This window comes from Engystomops pustulosus, chromosome 6, assembly GCF_040894005.1.
Source record: "Engystomops pustulosus chromosome 6, aEngPut4.maternal, whole genome shotgun sequence".
Lineage (NCBI taxonomy): Eukaryota > Metazoa > Chordata > Amphibia > Anura > Leptodactylidae > Engystomops > Engystomops pustulosus.
The window spans coordinates 170,450,484-170,468,260 of record NC_092416.1 but is presented as its reverse complement, the minus strand read 5'-3'; the positions used below and the strand labels follow the sequence as shown (position 1 = coordinate 170,468,260).

The window sequence follows — 17,777 nt, the reverse complement described above, 5'->3', positions numbered from 1 at the left end:
AAAAAACCGCTCCGTCTTTTGATGCGTTATCGCGCTGAGTACAGAAGAAGTGTAGTACCCATAGCCTATCACTAGGGGGAGACATAGCACTAGGTGGGAAGGCTTCGCGTTCCGTTTTTTTATTTATTAATCGTTTTTAATTATTTTTTTTCCAGATTTTTCTTAGATTTTAGTATGTAAATTTAGTTTTGTATTTTTAATTTTTTTATGCATTGGTATTTTTTGCATTTTATGTATCTGTTTGGTTGTTTTACTGGTTGTGACACCTTCTTTTTACCCTTTTAGGGGACAATAAATAAATTATTATTATTATTATATTATTATTATTATAATATTTTTATTATTATTATTCATAATAATATTATTTTTATTAATATTATTATTATTATTTTCGCCACTTTCTCCATAATATCTTACATTTCACTTCCAGGGAAGATTCACACTTCACTGTGCGCTCCAAATGATACCTCCCAGCTATTCTTTTGGATCAGTACAATCACAAGGCATAACAAATTAATAGAAGGTTTTATTTTGTTTTTGTTTTTTTTTAAATAAAATGTTTTGTGCAATACTCAGCTGTGTATTGTGTCATTTTGTCATTGCTACCATTTTGGGGACTGTGTGGCCGCAATCACTTTGAATTCCAATTGTTATGTTTCGCAGAAGATGGCGAAAAAAAAGTGGCGATTCGAATACTATTTTCCATTATTTTTTCTATTTTGATATCTACTTGGTAATATTCCAATGCGTGTTCTGGGATGTGGGGAAAAAAATATTTGCGCCATTTTCTTGTGGGCTCGGTTTTCATGGCTTTCACTGTCCGCTCCGTTATTCTTTGGGTTGGTATGATCATGGGGATACTAAATTTTTAATAGGTTTTATTATGTTTTAATGCATTTTTTAAAAAAACTAAAACCTTCTGTAGGAAAAAAATTTCTTTTTCATGCTTTCCATGCTTTTTTGCGGGACGGGCTGACATTTTCTTTGCTACCATTTTGGAGGTGGTACGACCCTTTGATCATTTTTTTAAAAAAAATTATATGTTGCAAAATGGCAAAAAAGTGGCGCTTCGGACATTTGGGCGCTATTCTCAACACAGGGCTCAACACCGGGAATAACCATTTATACATATTGAGAGATTGGAACATTTGGGCTGTGGCGATACATGTTTAGGATTTTTACTGTTCAATTATTTTATATTAGCTCTAGGGAAGTGGGGGAGTTTGAACTTGGTTCAAACCACCAAGTTTTTTTTTTTATTTTTATTTTTTTACTATTTCCAGACCCCCTAGGGTACTTTAACCTTGGGTTGTCTGATTGATCCTACCATATACTGCCTATACTGCCATGTGGCTGTATATTGGAATTTCAAAGAGTTTGTATGTTCTCTCTGTGTTTGCATGGGTTTCCTCTGGGTCCACCGGTTTCCTCCCACACTCCAAAACATACTAGTAGGTTGATTAGATTGTGAGCCCCATTGGGGACAGGGACTGATTTGGTAAGCTCTGTGTAGCGCTGCGTAATCTGTGTGCACTATATAAATAAAGGAATTATTATTATTATTAGAGATGATCTATTACAACGTGCCACTGGCACATTGTAACAGATCTTCATAAATTACACATCCTTATAAAGATCTGAGGCTGTCATGGCGACAGATCGTTGATCCCCTATAACATCACCGGGAGCGTCAATCTAAGTCAATATGGTGGCCCCCACGTGCCGCCGGCTTTGCCACAGTCCATGAAAAGACTCCACCAATGTCTCGTTAGACCATTTAGGTTCTAGTTCACACAGAGGATGTTGCCTCTAAATCCTTCTCCTATTGAAATCAATTGCTTACATACATTGTCCTATAAGTAAAATAATTGACGTGTCTTATTTTTGTGACGTGGTCACAATCTGCATCAGAGAATTTTGATACTTGATATTTGACACAGAATTTGTGTTCAGCTACAGGTCCCTCCCATGTCAGGTATTTATGACACATCTATAGGTCTCATTTATCTTCCTGTATGTAGCTGTGCTCAGAATGATCGCGCTCACTCCATTCATGTCAATGCGGGCGCTGAAAATACCTGAGTAGGCGGTCATTTTTGGCACTCCCTTTGACTTCAAGGGAGTGTCTTCAGTCATGTCCCACATTCATTACATTCAGGAAAGTGAGCGGGTAAGGTTTTACTCTACTAAATAAATCCAGACACAAATGTAAGGGGGTTTCCAGGCTAAATATACAGATAACATATCCATCAAATCAATTCTTAATATCAGATCAGTGAGAAGGGGGGGGGGGATTAGCACCCAGAAACCCCCCAAAACTGAGAATGATACTGGAAGCAGACAGCGCCGTTCTCTATGTAGTGGTCAGACCAGGTTACTGCAGATCAGCTCCTATTCATTAGAATGTGAGTTTAGCTGCAGTGACTCAGTTCGGCCACTAGACAGAGAACGGCGCTGTCCACTTCCCACTCCATTGTCTGTGTATAAGCTCATCTGATTGGTGGGGGTGCTGGGTGTTGGACCCCCTTGAATCTGGTACTGAGGACCTTGAACAAGTTATTAATATATTTAGCCTGGAAAAGAATTATAACATAATAAGGAACCCAGATTGAATACAGGCGGTCCCCTACTTAAGGACCCCCGACTTACAGACGACTCATAGTTACAGACGGCCCCCTGTTCCCACTGTGACCTCTGGTGAAGCTCTCTGGATGTTACTATAGTCCCAGACTGCAATGATCAGCTGTAAGGTGTCTGTAATGAAGCTTTATAGATAATCCTTGGTCCAATTACATCAAAAGAATTGTCACTTGGGCAAAAAAAAAAAAAATTGTGTGGAGCTACAATTATAAAATATACAATTCCGACTTACATACAAATTCAACTTAAGAACAAACCTACGGACCCTATCTTGTACGTAACCCCGGGACTGCCTGTACTGTAAATAAATGCAAACCCGAGACCCCCTCCCCCCCCCCGACTTCTCAGATCAGAGGGGCACCGGAGGACACGGCTGGCCTCACCCAATGTGCAGCGTCATCCAAGATAGAAGAGCACTACCCGAGTAGGGAGAGGTAAGTTACATTTTATTCTGAGATTCTCCAAAACATTCCAGGAGAGAAGGGAAATTTTTATTGAAATAACATTTTTTAATTTTTTTTTATAATTCTCGTGATGTCCCTCAGTTATTCCTCCTGGAAATAGATAAATATATTGACAACTGGGCGGCACCATTCCCCCATGTCACCGGGGCGTGTCTTCACACAAACTATCACGAAACATAAAAACTTGCCCAAAATCGCAGACACGGCTCATGTAAACACGTATATGTTAACATCACATTAACATTTGTGTTTGGGCAACTCCTTGTTAACGTGTCCATTGCACTAACATTGCATTTTGTAAACACAAATGTAAACAGCGACGTAATTGGGCGAATCTCTACTCTGTTGCTCAAAACGCAATGTAAACGCAATGCAGTCTTAAAAAAACGCCATGTGAACAAGCCCCAGGTGAGCAAACTCTGCACAGTCCTCATATGGTTAACAAACGCGTCCGCTTTCTGGGTCAGTTATTTCCCACCATCTAAAAATAAATCCTTAAAATTATAACTTCATTATAAATTATTAATAATTATTCAATAAATAATTATTGTAATTATTCATTATAAATTCATTTTGTTAACTTAAAAATTCACATTTTTAATCTAGCACTAAAGATCTCAGTCACTTTGCACTATATGTACAGTATTAGATGATATGATGTGGATTTAGGCAAATATCGGTATCAGATGCTGACTATGTGAATACAGCCCAATACTACAGGCAGCCGCATAGCAGCGCAGCGATGCATGCCGGGAAGGTGGGCGGGGCGCGCTGGGCATGCCGGGGGATGTAGTTTTCTGTAGGAAGGCGGAAGTGCGGTGCCTATGCTGGACCTTGTGTATGGAGCAGTGATCCCCTGGCCGCGCAGGACCATAACACCGGTGAGTAGTGGCGGTCACTGGGGGATAGTCAGGGACTGCCCTGTGATAGGTGTCAGCCTGGACCCTACTATCTATATACTGCAGTATACATGGAGGTTACATTGTATCAGGGGCAGGAGATACAGAGTAGTCAGGAGGATACAGTGTATCAGGGGCAGGGGGTACAGTGTATCAGGGGGATACAATGTAGTCAAGAACAGGGGGTACAGGGTAGTCAGGGGGATACAGTGTATCAGGGGCAGGGGGATACAGTGTATCAGGGGCAGGGGGATACAGTGTATCAGGGGCAGGGGGATGCTGTGTGTCAGGGGCAGGGGGATGCTGTGTGTCAGGGGGATGCTGTGTGTCAGGGGCAGGGGGATGCTGTGTGTCAGGGGCAGGGGGATACAGTGTGTCAGGGGCAGGGGGATACTGTGTGTCAGGGGCAGGGGGATATATAGTTGCCAAGTCATCACATTGGGGGTCAGTTAGGAAGGTTACAGGGTCCATCTTGGGGACATTGATCAGACTGATTCAGTGTAATAGGGATTTTTCTATGTTTTTGTGGTCATGGGGGTCCCGCTGATCACAAGCTTAGGCTTCCTTGTACCCTCTAGTGAATGGAGAGATGATCCAGGTGGCAAGTTGCTTCTCCATCCATCCCAAACTACAGCAGCTCCATAGAAATAGATATAGGGGGTACAATAAACCTCTGATCTGAGTCAGATCCCCACAACTTAGTCTGTAATAGCAATGACCCCCTCCAGGAGATATGTGATCAATATAAATTGGTGGGGGTATGATAGCATGAGGAGAAGGCACCTCTGTCTACTCTCCAGACCATTATACACACTAGAGAATTGTTAACCAACCCCCTTATCAGGACACGCTGACTGTATCATGTAGGGGGTCTCCAGACTCTCCGCCTACATTTTTGGAAGGATCAGGTATCTGGATTCAGATCCAAGTCCCTTTCTTCTCAAGGGAGAGCAGAAGCTGGAGGTGACTCCCTCTATAGTGCGTGTGTAAGAGGAGCCGGGATGGAGCCAGGAGCTGCTCAAGGTACATGGAGATCTTACTCTTCATCTTCATAGACATATTACATACCAGTCATGTGATACTACAATGTTACATTATAGATGGCTGTGCTATATGTCTTATATACATGTGGGGAGGTTACACTGTGTGTGTCCAATGTGGTTGCTATGTTATACATTGGAATATTTCTTTGGATTCTTTCCTGTGTTGTTCCACTTGGGGGACTCGAGTAGATTTGCTGCGGAATTGGCGACTTGTAAAAAAATTTGCAATATCTTTAATGTCTGGAGTCATGTAAGGGTGGTGCGTTGTCCGTTTTTAACAGCGCAAATTCGGAAAACCGGACAAAAACGCATGCATTTTTTTCGATCTAAAAACGGCCTAAAAACGCCGTGTGTGGTATCACCCTAATAAATCTGGAGCAAACCACCTCCAAGTGGAGCCAATTTCCAAAACAGCTGAAAGCCGTAGAATCAGAAGAATCAGACTTGGGTGGTGTGGATGCATTGTGTTCTACATTGTGTGTAGTTGGTTTAAAGGGGTTGTTCCCCTTTTAGGGATAATTTTGTGATTGGGGGGGGGGATCCCTGTGGTGAAATGTGGATCTGTTGTACCCCAAATGAACAGATCTCTTGGTCACGCATGAGCCTGTTGCTCTATTGATCTGGATGGCAATGATGGAGATAGTCGAGCGCAATACTCAGCTACTTCCATCAGTGAATGGAGCTGCAGTGCACGTCTCACCCACTACCCCATTCATTTTGGATACAATAGACACCCACCCCTACTTCCCATCTCTTGTGATCTGTTGGGGTTACACCTCTGGGTCTCACAGGAATCAGCAGGTTTTCCCCTATCCTCATAGGAGTTATTGAGATACCTGAGCGTTGTGCTCAGCAATTTCTGTTGCTCCCACTCAATGAATGGAGCAGCAGGCCACACAGTCCTTTAATGACTGTAGTATTTCATTGTTGTTGAGGTCCCAGCATTCAGACAATCTCTGACCTTATCGTGCCCCCCTATGGGTTCAACCTTCCTTAAATATTAAATATGTTGAACCCAACTTGCGTTCACGTTTTCATTGCATTTTTTCATTATAGAAGAGCGTAACACAAACAAGATACAGAAGCTTTTCCATAATTGATCCCCCCTGCACCCCTCACTAAGGGATTCCTATGGGATATTAGCATTGCAGACGTATAGTCTGTGCCCCCCGCTGCTCGCACCATTGTCTGACCACTATCACCTAATGCTATGGTAATCTCATCTTATAGCAATGTATAGCAGGCTGATGGGATAAACCAATCACAGCCGGACGTTATCTCTGCGTGTTATCGGGCTGAGACGTAGGTAGGTGCAGCTGTAGAGTGACTTCAAAGGTAACACACCCTGGGATACGTGTAATGCAGATCCGTGTTTGCTGGGTAAACAAGTTTCTCCCATTGTACACCTCGTCACCTAATAGAAGGCATTGTGTAATAGTTACAAGTGCTAGATTTGGCCCGGCGTCTGGGGTTTTTATGCCTATTAACCCTCTAACGGAACTATGGGGGTGCGTTCACAAGATTTTATCCCATTAAACTCCCAGCCCCCTCAGCTAGGGCACAAAAGTCATGTGACAGTGAGCAGAGAAGAGTCATATTTTATCTGAGATGAGTCAAGTTTAATGTCCCTTCAGGCGCCTCTATCTTTGGTTGTACAGAACCTAAAAATATGCTGCTGGTGTCATATTAAAGATAAGAATCTTGTCTTTTAGGCTTGTGTTTCTGTGATCCACAGATCCAGAGGTACAGGCAGTTAAATAAATAGTTTGGAATGTGTGTCGCAGATAAAAAAAGACAATTCCCACCTTTTTAAAAGGTCCTGAATCTCATAAAACTACAAGCCTGATGCAGTCTTAAAGACAAGATTCTGATCTTTAATATGGCACCAGCATGCGTCTGTGTGCTATAGATCAGAAGATAGGATCATCTGTAATGATACTACCCCTGTAGCCATTAAACCTGGCTCATCTTAGGTAAAAGATGGGACTCTTATCTGTAATTCTGATACTAGTATGTTTTTAGGTTCTATAGAACTGTAGATAGCTGTGTCAGAAGTGATGCTCCCCCTGCAGCCTCATCTCAGGTAAAATATGCTTCTTCTCTGCTTATTTTCATATGAATTTGGAGATGTTTTGGAGGTAGAAGGGTGAGATTTTTACATAAAAGAGGGAATTTTAGAAAGGACATTTCACCCTCTACCTGAGGGGGCTGGTAGTTTGATGGGGGTAAAGATAGAGGGAGATAAAGTATAAGGGAGATGGCACACGTGGCATTCGAATGCGTTTTTGGCCCGTTTTTAAGCAGTCCGTTAAAAAACGCATGCGTTTTTGACAGGTTTGACCAATTATCTTAATTCAAACTGGTCAAAAACACATGCGTTTTTTGGCGAAACGCACGGAAAACATTCAAAAACACGTGTATTTTAAAACGGACTGGAAGCTTATGCATTATAACGGTTCAAAAACGCAACGTGTGGCATCACCCTAACACAATTCATACACAAGGGGAGGGGCTTGACCCGGTTGTTTTTTTTTTTTTTAAAGCTCATTTGAAACGCAACGTGTGAACGCAGCCTCCCGCTACAGTAACGCGGAGCCAACTTCTTCCGACTCTGTGTCTAATGTTTATCTCCTTCGCATGGCGTTTTGAACCCGTTTTTGGTCCCTTTTTAAGCAGTCCGTCCCAAAACGCATGCATTTTTTGAAAACGCATCCGTTTTTGACTAGTTTTAATTAAGATAATTGGTAAAACCTGTCAAAAACGGATGCGCTTTTTAACGGACCAAAAATGGGTTCAAAATGCCATGTGTGGCATCACCCTTAAAGGTGTTGACTGGTCTCAGATTGTTATCCTGGACCTATACGGAATAACAATTGCGTTAAAAACATCCCTATTTTACCTCATGTTTTTTGTTTGGTGTGTGTGTAAGTGTGAGGGGCAGGATATGAGGTAAGTTACCAATATACATCTAGTAATAGTTCTGCTCCGCTTTCTTTATATGTAAAGTGAAGCCTCCGGTCTTTTACCTCATCAGCCAGAGATTCCTGTCCATAAAATGGCGGCAGATGAAGGGTCATGTGATCTCTATCTGTCCATGTACAATCACATCCATCTGCGGCCATTTTATGGTCAGGAATCTCTGGCTGATGAGGTAAAAGACCGGAGTCTTCACTTTACATATCAAGAAAGTGGAGCAGAACTATTCATAGATGTAAATTATCTAATATCCTGCCCTCGCACTTACACACATTACAAAAACATGAGGTAAAGTGGCCAACCCCTTTAAGCTTGAGACTCCCCTCCAGCATTACACTGGAGCAGATTCCTGGTTCAGGGATCCATCAACAAGGAAACGCTCTCGATACACCTGGCACAGCACCAGCGTTACTACCCCTCGGGGTATTTGTCACGGCTTGAGAAAGACAATAACGGATTAGCGTTGGCGCCATGTCAGGCAAGCGGTTTACACTTCCCCTGGAGTGTTGTGGGGTTTTTTTTTATGTATGAAGCATATTTTCTCCGTACCTCCATTATTCCTCCTGGAAATCGTTAACTAAATTGATAACTGGGAGGGAGTTACATGGCGGGGGGGCTGGTTTGATGATGTCCAGTCATTGCTGGTCCTATCACACACACCCACTTTTTCTAGGAAGGAATGGCAACGCCCAGTTGTCAATGTAAGATACCTCAGAATAGTGTTTTTAACTTGTCATAAATCAGTAGCCCAAAGATAAAGATTAATTTCTGGTCAGTATGTGACTGAAAGTCTAGATTTTCACATCTAATGGTGTTTAACATGAAGTCTGGAGGGGCCTGGGGTTATAAGATGCGTCGCCCTGGGGTTCAGTCATTGGTTGAAGCAGGTCACGTGACCCACTGCGCTTCCGGTTCGCAGCTTATACATTCAGTTCTAAGTTGGACTCTAGGTTCTGGAAAAGTTCTAGAAATACAATGAAAATGAGTCCTGCTCCTCCCTCAGGCCCTGCACCATGAATTAGCTATAACTGGACGTTTCCTTTAAGTTCCATATGCGTTTTTGTTGGATCCTTCATCTTGGCTTCTTATTTTCCAGGGTCCTGACTTCCATCGCTGATGCCTTATGAATTCCTACACACAACTGGAATGTAAAGAGCCTATGAACCCGTTGCGGATCAGTGTGGGTGGTCTTCCAGTGCTGGCCTCCATGACAAAGACTGCGGACCCCCGTTTCCAGCCGCGCTGGCGCGCCATTGTAGTGTCCGTATTGGGTTTGGCGTTACTGCTCTTGCTGCTCTGTTACCATCGATCTTCAAGCCCAAGGACTGCACTACCCAATGTTCACAACTGGAAGATCGCCCATTCCCTAGCGGGCGACCTCTACAATGACACCTACCCCCTGTCTCCACCCCAGAAGACCCTCGACGGTCTCCGCTACCAAATTGCCGTTATTGCAGACTTAGACACTGACTCTCGTAGCTCCAAAGACAGCACGTGGTTCAGCTACCTCAAGAAAGGGCACCTCACGCTATTCCATAGTGGAGACCGGGTCAAGGTGGAATGGGAGAAGGACCAGGTGGTCTTGGAAACGCATTTGGCGGAAAAGGGGAGGGGGATGGAACTGTCGGAGCTCATAGTATTTAATGGAAAGTTGTACTCGGTGGACGACCGGACGGGTGTCATCTACAGGGTGGACGGAAACAAAGCCGTACCCTGGGTCATACTGACGGACGGAGATGGTACGGTGGATAAAGGTGAGAAGACCTCTGTGCTGCCGAAGAGTCAAAGATTTCACTGCCCAAATTTTTTTAATACACTTTTATGGTGGTTAAATGTCTGGTCACAGGGGTCCAACACTTTTAAGGGATTATATCACCAGTTTTGACCTTGCACAACTGCAACCCATGTCAGGTATTGTTAATGGAGAGAGGTGTTGGCATAATTTGTTTGTTAGTAGCAGCAGAACTGTGAAAAATGTTACATTCCAGGATTGTAGCTGGACTTGGCACACACAGTGTTTCCTCTGCTGTGTTTTTGTTTTTTTTTTTTTTAACCCAAAAGCTGTTACAGCTTTTACTTAGAGCTGAAAGAACACTACCGATCTATAACATACTACACAATCGTAACGCCGTTTCCATTTCAGTTATGAACAATACACAGTAACGTATAACAAACTCTACTGTATTTATATAAATGGATTAAAAATAATAAAGGGGAGCAGCTGTGGAGCAGTTTAGTGCACACAATCCGGGAATTTAAATCTATATTTCACAGTCCTGCTGCTACTAACCAGGTACACGATGGTTTGATTACACATCTTTCCACGGCTCTTATCCGTTTTTCATGGTCACATCGGCTGATGGATTCACTTTATCTGTAACCAGATGTTATCCCATAAAACTACTATCCCCCTCAGGTAGGTGATGAATCGTCCTTTCTAGAATTACCTCCTTTATGAGAAATCTCATCCATTTATCTATAAAAAGAAACCTCCCCAATAGTCATGCGAGATGATTTAGAAGCTGCAGGGTAGGTTCAGATTGGTTCTTTAGGATCTAGAAACAGGATACTGGTGTCATATTAAAGTTAAGAATCTCATCTTTCAGAACTCATCAGGCTTTTGGTTCTGGGAGCTGCAAATGGAAATAAAGGCAGTTTAACAAAAATGGGAACTGGATTTTTATCTGCATGATATACAGGCAGTTAAAGATATATTTGGAAAAACAAGCTACAGATAAAGATCCAATTCCCATCTTTTTTTAATTCCCTGTATCTTCGGTTCCATAGCCCAGAACCACAAGCCCGATGCAATCTGAAAGTTGAGGTTCATATTTTTAATATGACACTAGTAGCATGTTTCTAGGTACTATAGAACTCAAAGGAAATCTACCACCTGGATGAAAAATTGTAAACCAAGTACACTGACATACTGATGCGTGCTCCCTTTGGCAGGATCTGCTCTTCTTTTAGCTTCTTATGGCCTTGTTTTTGCAAAGAAAGGCATTTAAAATTTTGCAAATGAGCCTATGGAGCCTGGAGCCCCTCGGGCTAATTTCCATGTGTTAAAACCTTTTTTTTTTTTTTTTCTTAAAAACAAGGGCATAGGAAGCTTAAATAAGAGTAGATCCTGGCAGAGGTGGCGCACACCAGTATGTCAGTGTGCTGGGTGTACTATCCTTCATCCTAGTGGTCGATGTCCTTTAAGATGGAGGCTCCCTCTGGAGCCTCTAAATTTGACTCGTTCCAGAAAAATCTGACTCTTCTCTGCTCATTTTCTCATGACTTTGGAGGAGATTTTTTTTTTAACAGATAAACAAGAGATTTCACATAAGAGGGGAAATGGGCGGAAAACATTTTTGTTTTCAGGACAGGGTGCCTCGGTAAAAATTAAAGGTAACCGCCGCTTTGGCTATAATGAGATAATTCACATATTAATTTCTAGGGGTAAATGGATTGTAACTGAACAAACACCAAATTGATCGGGGGCAGCACCAATCACAGAAGTTATGTCATTCAATTTTTTTTTTTTTTTTTTTTCACTTGGCGACAAAATTCTTTCGAAAGCCAATATGTGACAATATTTGGTGCCACCGAGAGAAGAATTTTAATGTCCCCATTTAAAGAGAACCCGTCAGGCAAATTAACCCCCTTAACTAAATATATTTTATATTTAAACTGCCCTCATTGTCCCTCTACATGCCTGTAAACCTAAGCAATGAGGTCCTAAAGCTGTATGCAAATGACCTGTGAAATGGCCAATGAGTCATTAGCATATTCAAGCTGTCCAGCTTATTCATGAGTGGGAGGCACAGCCACACCCCCAGTGCTTGACTGACAGCCTGTATAATGATGTGAGGTATAATGGTGTAATGGCTCCTCCATGTGCTTCCTGGTACTGGCGCCCCCTGCAGCCTGTGTGTGTATGAGATACTCCTATACATATTACTGACAGCCTGTATAATGGTGCGATGTGTAATGGCTCCTCCATGTGTTTCCTGGTGCTGGCGCCCCCTGCAGCCTGTGTGTGTATGAGATACTCCTATAGACATGACTGACAGCCTGTATAATGGTGCGATGTATATTGGTGTAATGGCTCCTCCATGTGTTTCCTGGTGCTGGCTCCCCCCTGCAGCCTGTGTGTGTATGAGATCCTCCTATACATATTACTGACAGCCTGTATAATGGTGCGATGTGTAATGGCCCCTCCATGTGTTTCCTGGTGCTGGCGCCCCCTGCAGCCTGTGTGTGTATGAGATACTCCTATAGACATGACTGACAGCCTGTATAATGGTGCGATGTATTTTGGTGTAATGGCTCCTCCATGTGTTTCCTGGTGCTGGCTCCCCCTGCAGCCTGTGTGTGTATGAGATACTCCTATACACATGACTAACAGCCTGTATAATGGTGTAATGGCTGCTCCATGTGCTTCCTGGTGCTGGCGCCCCCTGCAGAACATGTCAGATTCATGTGTAGCTGATGTCTGTGTCTCTCACCTGTATATTAGGAGGATGTAGCATGTCAGCAGATGCAGCACTCACACTAGCCATGCTTTACTATACATTACACACAGACATGAGCAGGGGGAGGAGAGGGGAGGGGTAACAGGGGTGACATCACTGCCTCTGACCATGTGACCAGCCTCATTTACATGATAAAGAATAGATGATTTTACAATGAATAATGTATGAAATAACTAGATAAAGGCTGGGATGGGATCCTTGTGAGCTGCTCCAACAGGTAGTGGTGACAGGACTAGTGACACAGACCTGATGACAGATGTCCTTTAATGTTTTTTTTTTATTATATTCCCACCTTTTTAGGTTTTAAAGCAGAGTGGCTCGCGGTAAAGGACGAACTCTTGTATGTCGGGGGGCTAGGAAAGGAGTGGACCACAACAACCGGCAAAGTGCTGAATGAAAACCCGGAATGGATAAAGATAGTGGGGCCCCGGGGGGATGTTCAGCACCACAACTGGGTTCCCAACTACAACTTGTTACGAGAGGCAGCTGGAATAAAGCCCCCAGGTAAGTGATGTGTATAGAACTGGCTTTAAGGATGCGTTCACATGATCGTATAGGGGACGTATATCTGGCCGTAATTTTGTGGCCAGGCATACGTCCATGTGAATGTACCCTCAGGTTGTGTTCACACTTACCTTATGTTCTCAGTGTGAGTGACATAGCACTAGACTAGTATGTAGGTACAGTATAATTGTCTAATATCTAAAGTGTTGACGAATGGGACCCCCACCAATCACAGGATTGAAGGCACCGTAACCCTCTTATGAAGCAAATTGTAAAGAATCACAAACCATGCAGTGTCCTTTTTCACGGACCGACCACAGTGTCCAGGTCGTGACTCTTTTCATCATGGTGATATGTGATACAAGGAGTCCCTGCTACCGCTCAGAACTACTTTGAAGCTCAGCGCCCCACCTAGGACATTATGGTCGGTCCATGAAACAATACTGCATGGTAAGTGATTTACAGACCGACCATGGCCGCGTGGATTGCCCCTTATAGTACGATGAAAAATAGAAGCCAGACACTAATTTATGAGTCTGGTGAATTCACACCAGACTTGTTTGGGCATCTTTTAGTCCAGTGTATATGGCACAATATTCTAGTGACAGATCTGCTGTTGTAGTTGAAGCTTCTGTGTCTAGATATTAGATTGTTGTTGTTATAGCACTACCTGGGATGTGCTTTTAATTGTCTATATTATCTATGAGAACATCCACCTAAAGGTGTTTTCCCGGAATCCTTGAAAACCCTGTAGGGATCGGGGAAGGGAAACCAAAATTGTGTGCCTACCCTGCTCCCGCACTGAAGACTCGGCCGTAAGTACCAGATGTCACTGGACCCATTTTGACCAATTAGTGGCCTCTTCGGACCTTGGGTCATCACTTCCTCTAATGCAAGTGTTGTCCAAGAAGGTCATTGATTGGCAGTCCGGAAGACGTGGGAGACGGGGCAGTATAAGTTTGGTTTGTTTGTTTTTTGTTTTGTCACCCTTTCTCTGGCTCCACCTTTTTTTTTTTTTTTTTTGAGGATTCGTGGAAAAACCACTTAATGGGGGTCATTTACTAAGGGCCCAATTCGCGTTTTCCCAACGTGTTACCCGAATATTTCCGATTTGCGCCGATTTCCCCTGAATTGCCCCGGATTTTGGTGCACGCGATCAGATTGTGGCGCATCGGCGCTGGCATGCACGCAACGGAAATCGGGGGGCGTGGCCGAACAAAAACCCGACGGATTCGGAAAAACTGCCGCATTTTTAAAAAAAAATGTGTAGCGAAAATTGCACTTACCTTCACTCAGCCCGACTCGGTGAACTCCAGTGCGCTTCAATGCTTTTCAGCGCAGCAGCGCCACCTGGTGGACGGCGGAGTAACTACCTTAATAAATCCCGTCCAGCGCAGAGAACGCGCCGCTGGATCGCGAATGGACCGGGTAAGTAAATCTGCCCCTATGTTGTAAATGTTGTTGAGAAGAAGTCGTGTGCTCTGAATCTGAGCCTTGGCACCTTTTGGTTCTTCACATGGATGAGGCCATTTCCCCATATTAATAATTTTTTATTCCTAATCCAGGTTACTTAATCCACGAGTCTGCGGCCTGGAGCGACTCTCTACACAGCTGGTTCTTCCTACCGCGCCGTGCCAGCAAAGAACGCTACAGCGAGCAGGAAGACGAACAGCGAGGAGCCAACATCCTCCTACGAGCGTCTCCCAACTTCTCCGACATCAAGCTTTCTCATGTCGGAGCCCAAAATCCCACCCACGGATTCTCCTCCTTTAAATTCATCCCGGGCACCGACGACCAGATCATTGTCGCCCTGAAATCGGAAGAAAACAAGGGAGAAGTGGCCACGTACATCACAGTCTTTATCCTGGACGGACGAGTCTTGTTACCCGAGACTAAGATCGGTAACATAAAATATGAAGGAATCGAGTTCATCTGATGATCTGCTCCATTTAGTATTTAAAAAAAAAAAGAAAAATTGCTATTACTGATCCTATTTATAGAAGATGATGGAATTTTTGGTGGGAACAGATTGACCTGATTGTGTAGAATGTATCTCTGAAATACCAAGCGGTGTCTGTCTCTTGGTCTTTGTATTAAAAAAAAAATATTTTTTAATCTGTCTTTTATTTTTTATTTTTGCCCATAAACTGCCTTTTTTAGTAGATTACTGTGTGGTTGGGCAAAGTAATTCAATTCCTTCATTTATTTAGTTCACCAGTACAAAAAATGCAGCTACCACATGTCCGCAAAACCTTATTGTGTGCATGAGGCCTTACGAAGATCTGACCGTATCGCCTCCTGTTGAGACTGCTGTAGCTACACTGATGCAGGGTCATATCTCGGTTAATCCCTGTGCTGAGTTGGTTTGCTGATAAAACAGATATAACATTATGATAATGAAGCTCTGCCCCTTTTATGGCTCGTTTAGCGCTTCTCCTAGCACAAGAGTTATTCACTGCAGGAGAGGATGATGCAATCACTGTTCTCCCTGCCAGACAGAATAATCAATTGCTGCACCATCATGCTTGACTAACCGCTATTTGTAATTCCAAGCTCCCGTGTGTAATGTGTTGATCGAGGCAGCCGTGCTAACCCAGCTTTCCCAAGGCCCTCAATGTTATAATTGTTTTTTTCAGCAAAACCACTCAGCTCAGTGATTAACCAAGGTATAATAATAATTAATAATTCTTTATATAGCACACACAGATTATGCAGCGCTGCACAGAGTTTGCCAAATTATATGATCCTGCATTAGTGTAGCTACATCAGTCTCAAGGTATGTTTGCTTCATAATGCATCAAATCAAATGGTAGATTTCCTTTAAACGCTTGGAGCCGTCAAGCTAACGCTTCTTCCCATAACCCCCAGCACATTGGTAGAAGAGATCAGCGCTGGACCCAGGAGTCATCTCTCCAATGACCCATTCAAAAACTGCCTCAGGCTGTGTTCACACAACGCATTTACCTTGTGTTCTGAAATGCATTGGCTAAAATACTTCATCACATGTAAATACATTTTTTTTCTTAGTAGCAGCAACGTGTGGTGTGTGACATTATTATTCATTACTATTAAAGGGGTTGTCCGAGAGGTCAAAGAAATTAGAAGCCAGGCTTTTTTTAAAAAATAAACGTGCACCCACCTCCTCCGTCGCTCCTCCTTCTGATCTGTGTCTGACGAAAGCTGTGCTCAGGGAGCTTCCGGCCGGATCAGACTGAGTGCGGCACGGAACACCCGGAGCCACGGAGGTGGTGAGTACAAGTTTATTTTTTTAAAAATCCTAATTTATTGGAGCTCTCGGACAACCCCTTTAATGTTAAAAGACAAAATAATGACCCACGTTTATGAAAACCGGTGCAGTTTGCCTGTTGGTGGTGCAGATTCGTCAAAACTGGCGCAGGCTCTTTATGAATGTGGCGCCCCCTGCCCTGCTCCCACAGAATGCACCTTTTTTTTTTTTTTTGCACTTTAAGCTGCAGAATTGTGCCACAAACTCCGACCCTTCTGGTGCACTTTTTTTCTGTCTTGTTGGACACAGAACAGCCGCAGCACAAAACTGGCGCAGTCACTTTATAAATACATATACCAGCAGTGTGCACATTCTTTCTAGTACAAAGTCAGACAGAAAACTGGCGCCAATGCTTTATAGAACATCTATCATCAGTGTACTGGATGTCTTTTAATATAACTATATCCCGCCATCATAAAAATAGTTATAAAAGTTATGCAAATTACCCCGCAGTAAACGCTAAACTGATGCTAGATTAGTCTTTTAATAAATGTGCATTTGAAAAGGAAAGTTCGGGAAGAACTTTTACACTCTTTTTGGCAAGACCGTGTTTTATCAGAGCAAACCTGTAATAATTTACATATCCGCCAGAGACACAGCAACGGTGAAGTCATTTTTTGGAAAAGATCAGCACCTTGTGGCCATTACTGTGCACTACATTGTGTTCTGAAATGTACACTTAATGCAGTAAGCTTATATATATATATATATATATATATATATATCCCATGGGTGATTTTTTTAATTACCTGGAAATGAATAACTAACCTCGCTCAGTTACCATCAGGGTAAAACCAGCAAGTGAGAGGCCTCTCCAAAATAGAGAAGGCCTTTAAATACACATGTCTTATTACCCAGAGTGTAACCAATGAGGTCCGTGCATTAAGGGATTTTCCAGTCCCAACTTAGAAACACTGAACTGAACTCGTCCTGTCCGTTCAGTTAACTGCAAATATTCGGTCCAGCCAATGTACAGGCGCACGGATATGACAGACCAAACTCGTTTGAGGTGAATGTATATCCTGATGGAAGCTTTAATCTCATCCTACAAAACCCCAAAGTTTCTTAGCAGCCGCTGGATCCCTCGATTACCGTATTTTTCTGACTATAAGGCGCACTAAAAATCCTTTTATTTTTCTCAGAAATCAAAGGTGCGACTTATAGTCCAGTGCGCCTTATATATGAACCGTACTTACAGACATCAGCTACCTTGTACTGTGCACAAATCTGCCACCTGCTGGTCATTCATCCTTATAATCCGGTGCGCCTTATATATGAACCGTACTTACAGACAACAGCTGCCTTGTACTGTGCACAGGTCTGCCACCTGCTGGTCATTCATCCTTATAATCAGGTGCACCTTATAATCCGAAAAATACTGTAAACCTAAAGGGTTTGTGTCGGGCAACGTCCTCCGCACATCGTGATATTAACCGCACGCGATA

The 17,777-nt window shown here is 43.1% G+C and overlaps 1 protein-coding gene across 2 annotated transcripts; it reads left to right on the top strand.

Annotated features, from left to right (window-relative positions):
* Positions 1-3,837: 3,837 nt before the first annotated feature.
* Positions 3,838-15,161, top strand: CANT1 (calcium activated nucleotidase 1). 2 transcript variants are annotated; one of them, XM_072112352.1, is made up of 4 exons: positions 3,838-3,985; positions 9,119-9,776; positions 12,843-13,046; positions 14,612-15,161. In XM_072112352.1, exons 2-4 carry the CDS (start codon positions 9,146-9,148, stop codon positions 14,980-14,982), a joined length of 1,206 nt encoding a protein of 401 aa, XP_071968453.1. In that variant the 5' UTR covers positions 3,838-3,985; positions 9,119-9,145; the 3' UTR covers positions 14,983-15,161. The 2 variants fall into 2 exon arrangements, with proteins under 2 accessions (XP_071968453.1, XP_071968454.1); XM_072112353.1 differs by lacking the exon at positions 3,838-3,985 and adding an exon at positions 4,888-5,026.
* The last annotated feature ends 2,616 nt before the right edge of the window (positions 15,162-17,777 follow it).